Source organism: Rana temporaria, chromosome 11 (genome assembly GCF_905171775.1).
Source record: "Rana temporaria chromosome 11, aRanTem1.1, whole genome shotgun sequence".
Lineage (NCBI taxonomy): Eukaryota > Metazoa > Chordata > Amphibia > Anura > Ranidae > Rana > Rana temporaria.
Genome location: NC_053499.1, coordinates 163484330 through 163491115, shown reverse-complemented (window position 1 = coordinate 163491115; position 6786 = coordinate 163484330). Strand labels below are relative to the sequence as shown.

Sequence of the window (6786 nt, the reverse complement as noted above, 5' to 3'; positions counted from 1 at the left end):
GTCCGATAAAAACGGTGCGCGGACCGGTTTCATCGAACATGTCCGCTCTGAGATTTCGGTCTGATGGTTGTACACACCATCAAACCGAAATCCGCGCAGACAGGATACGCGGTGACGTGGCCGCGCCGTCGCAGCGACGATGACGCGGCGACGTGCGCGACCCTGGAAGGTCAATCACTTTGACGCATGCGAGGGCTTTTGGCCGAGCGGACATGTCCGGTGAGTCGTACAGATGACCGAACATGTCCAACGGACAGGCTTCCAGCGGACATGTTTCTTAGCATGCTAAGAAACATTTGTCCGCTGGAAACCTGTCCGATCCGCCGGAAAATTGTCCGGTCGGCCGTACACACGACCGAACATGTCTGCTGAAACTGGTCCGCGGATTAGTTTCAGCAGACATGTTCGGTCGTGTGTACGAGGCCTAATAGGCGCCTCTCTTCTCTTTTATACTCGGTTGTGACATGACGCTACTCTTATATCAAGACATCGCTTGTATATCAAGGCAAAATTCATGAAAAAAATGTAGCTTGTCTTGCAAAACGCTCTCAAACCAAGTTACTCTCAAACCAAGGTTTTACTGTATTTTTTTTTGCCATCCCCCCAGAGAGGGCAGAGCGGGAGACAACGGGCCATTCCATGAAAACTAAAAATAATTTCTTTGTGCTTTTGGAAGCCTTCCCCTCTTCCTCGGAGGCACTCGGGATTCTGATGTTTTATAAGAAGCGCTAATTTTATCCTTCGCCTTCGGCTTTCTAATACAGCTCCCAATTTGGGTGGTAAAATCGCGTGTTCTGGGCAAAGTGAAAAACGACATTTTCTTATCAGTATATATTTATACACGCACGGGGTCATGCACTTATTACAAAGCCTTCTTTGATTCTTGGCGGATCAGAGGGCCTTTCAATTATTGTTTGTAAATTGTAGTTTCTCCTCGTCTACCAGCGGCTTCGGACCCCCAGACTGGATAAACAATCGGGTATGCCGATCATCTGATATGTTACTGTACACATGTCATTAAGGAGGAACACACAGAGGCTTGTTCAGGGTTTTATAAGAAAAATAAAGAGTCCGTCACACTCACATGTTGGACAGCAGGAAGTTTATTTGTTATTTAAAAATAAATAATCCAATAAACTTGACATAAAAAAAATAAGAGCACATTAAAAAAACAAAAGAAGAAAAAGAAATGAAAGGTTACGAGAGAAAGATGAAGACACAGAGTAAAACCTGGGACTCTGGCGCTAGAGTTTACGCAACACTTTGACTTTGTTGAGCGTCGGAGTTCAATTCTCTCCCCGCGGACACAAATCCCTATTGTCATCCATGCAGTTATGAAGACAGGTACTCTTCAGCTCTTCCTGCTTAGAACGCATTGTCATACTATTTCTAGATATGAAGCTTTCTGATTTTCACTCAAAACACATTCAATTTGCCATCTGCTACTCTACACCCTTGACCCTCCTCTTAACTAACGTTGTAAGCTCTCCCTTGCTACAGAGGCATGCATGGCCATGGACATCCTCTCTAAAAGTGACGTCAACCTGCGTGTCCATTGACCTTGAACTACCACTAATGGTCAAAGAATGGCAGATCCCAACCTGCAGAGGTCAGCTTTAAGGGCCACAATGACTGCAGAAATGTGGTGGCCTGATTTCCGTGCCCATGGCCACCCCTTAAATATGGAGATTGAACCTTGGAACAGAAACCTTGACATGATGTCACAACAGTGAGGTTTTCACAATCTCAAGGCCTGGGGGGAAGATAAAGAAGAAATCATTTGTGTACATCGTGTCCTGTAACATTTTATGGGCCTTTGTCCACAATAAGTTCTGATCTGCTTTTGCTATTAACACATCGTGCAAAGTAAATTCTGCAGGGTTTAGCATTGGAGAGCTAAATAAATAAAGGAGATGAAGGGTAGAGGTTCCGACCCTGCCTGGGACTATAATTCTAACTCAGAAGCGATGCATGATGCAATATGAGTAGGACTTCTAAACCTGGGGGGGCACAAACAGAGGTCTCTAGCCCTGGGACGGCTTTTTTTGTTTTACTTTCCTTGAGCCTCAGATTCTTCTTCGTCATCTTCATACATCTCGCCCTCCTCTTCGGCGGTGGCGTCCTGGTACTGCTGGTACTCTGATACAAGGTCATTCATGTTGCTTTCGGCTTCTGTGAACTCCATTTCGTCCATACCCTCTCCGGTGTACCAATGCAAGAACGCTTTGCGTCGGAACATGGCGGTGAACTGCTCGGAGATGCGTTTGAAAAGCTCTTGTATGGCGGTGCTGTTGCCGATGAATGTGGAGGACATCTTGAGACCACGAGGTGGAATGTCACACACAGCAACTTTCACATTGTTGGGGATCCATTCTACAAAGTAGCTGCTGTTCTTGCTCTGGATGGCTAGCATCTGTTCATCCACCTCCTTCATTGACATGCGCCCGCGAAAGACGGTGGCCACTGTCAGGTACCGTCCGTGGCGGGGATCACAGGCCGCCATCATATTCTTGGCGTCAAACATTTGCTGAGTGAGTTCTGGGACAGTGAGTGCCCGGTACTGTTGGCTGCCACGGGCAGTCAGTGGGGCAAAGCCTGGCATGAAGAAATGAAGACGTGGGAAGGGCACCATGTTGACAGCCAGTTTACGCAGATCGGCATTAAGTTGTCCAGGGAACCTCAGGGAAGTGGTGACCCCACTCATGGTGGCACTGACAAGGTGGTTAAGGTCTCCATAGGTGGGAGTGGCTAGTTTAAGGGTGCGGAAGCAGATGTCGTATAAAGCCTCGTTGTCGATGCAGTAGGTCTCGTCTGTATTTTCTACCAATTGATGGATAGACAATGTAGCATTGTACGGCTCCACCACTGTGTCGGACACCTTCGGGGAAGGCACTACGCTAAAAGTGTTCATGATGCGGTCCGGGTATTCCTCCCTGACTTTACTGATGAGCAGCGTGCCCATGCCGGAGCCGGTGCCTCCACCCAGAGAGTGCGTCAGCTGGAACCCCTGGAGGCAATCACAGTTTTCACATTCCTTCCTCACAACATCTAATACCGAGTCCACCAGTTCTGCCCCTTCCGTGTAGTGACCCTTCGCCCAATTGTTACCGGCACCACTCTGTCCTGAGAAGGGAGACAATGAGGACCAGGAATTAGAATATCCAATCAATTTTGGAATAATCGTTACATTTCTGCAAAAATGTTTCACAGCGAACCTTCAAATCATTGCTTTGGTTTGGAATACTACAAATGGGAAACAAATAACATTAATATAAAAAAGAAAAGAAAACTTTTGTAAAGCGGATGTGTCACGGAAAAAAAATATTAAAAGCCAGCAGATACAAATACTGCAGCTGCTGACTTTTAATATTAGGACACTTACCTGTCCTGGAGTCCAGCGCCGTCTGCAGCAGAGGAGGAGCGATCGCTCGTCACTCTGCTGCTCCCCCCGCCATCCACGGTGAGGGAAGCAGGAAGTGAAGCGCTCCAGCTTCACTGCCCGGTTCCCTACGGCGCATTCGCGAGTCACGCTGCGCCTGCCGATTGTCTCCCGCTGTGTACTGGGAGCCGAGTGTTCCCAGAACACAACGGGGGGGTGGGGGTGGGAGGTGACGTAATGCCCGCAGTCTGGCCGAGACTGTGTGGCCGGAAGTGGGTGCAAATACCTGTCTTTAGACAAATATCTGCAACCCCCTCCCCCCTGAAAGGTGTCAAATGTGACACCGGAGGGCGGGGAGGGTTCCGATCAGCGGGAGTTCCACTTTAGGGTGGAGCTCCGCTTTAAATACCAGTGGAACCTCAGATTGCGAGTAATGCGGTTAACGAGCGTTTCGCAATACGAGCACTGTATTTTAAAAAGTCGTAACTCGGTTTGCGAGTGTTGTCTCACAAAACAATCACGATTCAGACCAAAGCGGTGTGCAGTACCGCTTTTGGTCTAAAGGTGGGGGGTGCCGGAGCCGATCGACGCCATTTGGAAATGCACGGAAAGGCCCGAGGAAAGCACGGCTGACCGCGGCAAATCTCGGGTAGGTAGACTTTCTGAGGATTGCTGAGGTCAGCCGAAGTGTCCTCAGGCCTTTGCGGCTGTTTCCGAGGCTCTCTGCCCCCCCTCCCCCCACCTGCGGTATTGCATGACATTGAAGTCAATGCGGGATGAATTATTTTAGTTTCCATTGACTTCAATGGGGAAACTTGCTTTGATATGCGAGTGCTTTGGATTACGAGCGTTCTCCTGGAGGGGATTATCCTCGTAATCTGAGGTTCCCCTGTACTACAAATGGGAAACAAATAACATTAATAGAAAAAAAAAATGAAAATTTTTAAAAATCCCAACTGGCTAAATTCTCTTTTGTTTTTAGTACTAGATGGAGTTGTTTTGTCTGGCAGCATCATCAGGGGTCTTCAAACTACGACCCTCCAGTTGTTCAGGAACTACAATTCCCATCATGCCTAGTCATGTCTGTGAATGTCAGAGTTTTACAATGCCTCATGGGATGTGTAGTTCTACAACAGCTGGAGGGCCTTAGTTTGAGGATCCCTGGGCTATGTGGACTGGAAATAGACATGTGCAATTTCTTTCCGATTTAGTTTAATGAATTTCAACAAATTCGTTAATTCAGAAATATCCGAATGAATGAAAACTCCTTTAACCGATTTTTCAGAATATAAAATTTGAAGATTCGTAAATTCGTCAATTCGAAAATCCGAAAATTTGATAATCTGAAATAAAAACGTAACTATTAAATGATCGGTATCGGAATTTCCTTTCAAATGTTGCTGTTAGTGAACGTAACAAATACGAATGTATCCAAAGTTACTAATTATCCGAAATAAAGAAAACGAATGGAACGTTACGAATGAATAATAATAAACGTTATTATTAATAATTAATATTCATTCCGTTCCATTTGATTAGATGCGGCATTCGTTATTTCGGATGAATTTGTAGTCGCTACAATCACTAACAGAGAAATTTGTAAGGAAATGACAATACCAATAATTTAATAGTTATTTATTATTTATTCGTTAGTTATTCTTTAGAATTTTCTTATTTACGAATTTATGAATTGCCATTACAGTTAAACCTCAGATGACGAGTATAATCCGTTCCAGGAGAATTCTCGTAATCCAAAATACTTGCACATCAAAGCGAGTTTCCTCATAGAAGTCAATGGAAACAAAAATAATTTGTTCTGCATTGACTTCAATACCGCATGTGGCCAGATGTAAGGGGGGGCGCCGGAGAGCCTCAGAAATGATCGGGGACAGCTCGGCTGAACTCGGAAACCCTTGGAAAGGCTTAGAAACACCCGGAAACTGAGTATTTCCGATTGGCTCCGCTAGACTCTGGCGCCCCCGCACCTCTGGCCAAATGTGGTACTGCACACCCTATTAGCTTGAATTCTGCTTGTTTCACAAGAAAACACTCACTAAGGAGTCAGAATTAAAAAAAAAAAGTTGCTTGTCTTTTAAAATGCTCGTTCGTTTTTGTTTCATTTTTTTTTTTTTTTTTGTGTCATTTGATATACAGCAGAACCTCAGTTTATAAGTAATGCACTCATAAACGCACTCATAAACTGAGGTTCTGCTGTATAACGAATGACACAAAAAAAAATGAAACAAATGAAACACAAACAAACAGATTTTTCGGCAGTGCACATGTCTAAGGACGCGAAGATCACAAATCAGGCTGAACACTCTGGGGCTGATTTACTAAAAGCAAATAGATCGCTAATATTGAAATGCAGATGCTCCAGAGTTTAGTGATTGGGATGAAGCTTCATTTTACAAAGAATATCCAATCACCTGCGAGAAAAAAACAAAAAAAAATGCATTTTTGCTTGCAGATGATTGGAGGATGGAAGTCAGCAGAGCTTCCCCTCATTTACTAAGCTCTGGAGCAACTGAACTCACCAAGTGCTCAGTCTATTTGCCTTTAGTAAAATAACCCCAATTTAAACATAATGGGCCAGATTCACGTAGACTTACGCCGACGTATCTTCTTATACGCCGCGTAAGTTCTAGGATGCGCCGTCGTATCTGTGCGCCATATTCTTGAAACCAGATACGCCTGAATTTTGGCTCCATCCGACCGACGTAAGTCTCCTACGCCGTTGTATCTTGGGCGCATATTTACGCTGGCCGCAAGGGGCGCTTCCATTGATTTACACGCCGAATATGTAAATGACCTAGATACGCCGATTCACGAACGTACTTGCGCCCGTCGCAGTAAACTACGCCGTTTACGTAAGGCGTACAACCGACGTAAAGTTATCCCACCTAAAGCAGGGCTAAGTCATGTTAGGGTATGGGCGCGGGAACAGCGTCGTATTTTACGTTGTTTGCGTAAGTCGTAGGTTACGTTCACACCGAAAGCATTGAGCCGTCGTATCTTAGGGAGTATATGCGACATGATTCTAAGCATGCGCGGGCATGCGCCGTTCATTCGGCCCTTCATTTACATGGGGTCACGGTTAATTTCAATACAACACGCCCACTACCTTCCTACTTTGAATTAGGCGGGCTTACGCCGGCCCATTTACGCTACGCCGCCGTAACTTAGGGAGCGAGTGCTTTGTGAATACTGCTCTTGCCTTTCTATGTTACGTCGGCGTAGCGCATATGAGATGCGCTACGCCCGCTCAAGGATACGCATCTGTACCTGAATCTGGCCCAGTATATACACATTTTTTTTTTCCCGTTTTTTAGCTTTATTTGGTTTCCTGACGTTCATTCTTAAAATCTCACGGAAATAATCTGCGAAGAAGAAGAAAGCAGAAGCAG

General features: G+C 45.5%; 1 protein-coding gene across 1 annotated transcript in view; it reads right to left on the bottom strand.

Moving 5' to 3' along the window:
- Positions 1–1224: 1224 nt before the first annotated feature.
- TUBB3 (tubulin beta 3 class III) overlaps positions 1225–6786 on the bottom strand; it is a 43690-nt gene continuing 38128 nt past the window's right edge. Inside the window, exon 5 of the mRNA XM_040327799.1 lies at positions 1225–3123. Within this exon, the coding sequence (XP_040183733.1) occupies positions 2051–3123 (1073 nt within the window). The 3' untranslated portion in view covers positions 1225–2050. The remainder of the gene's footprint in view (positions 3124–6786) is intronic.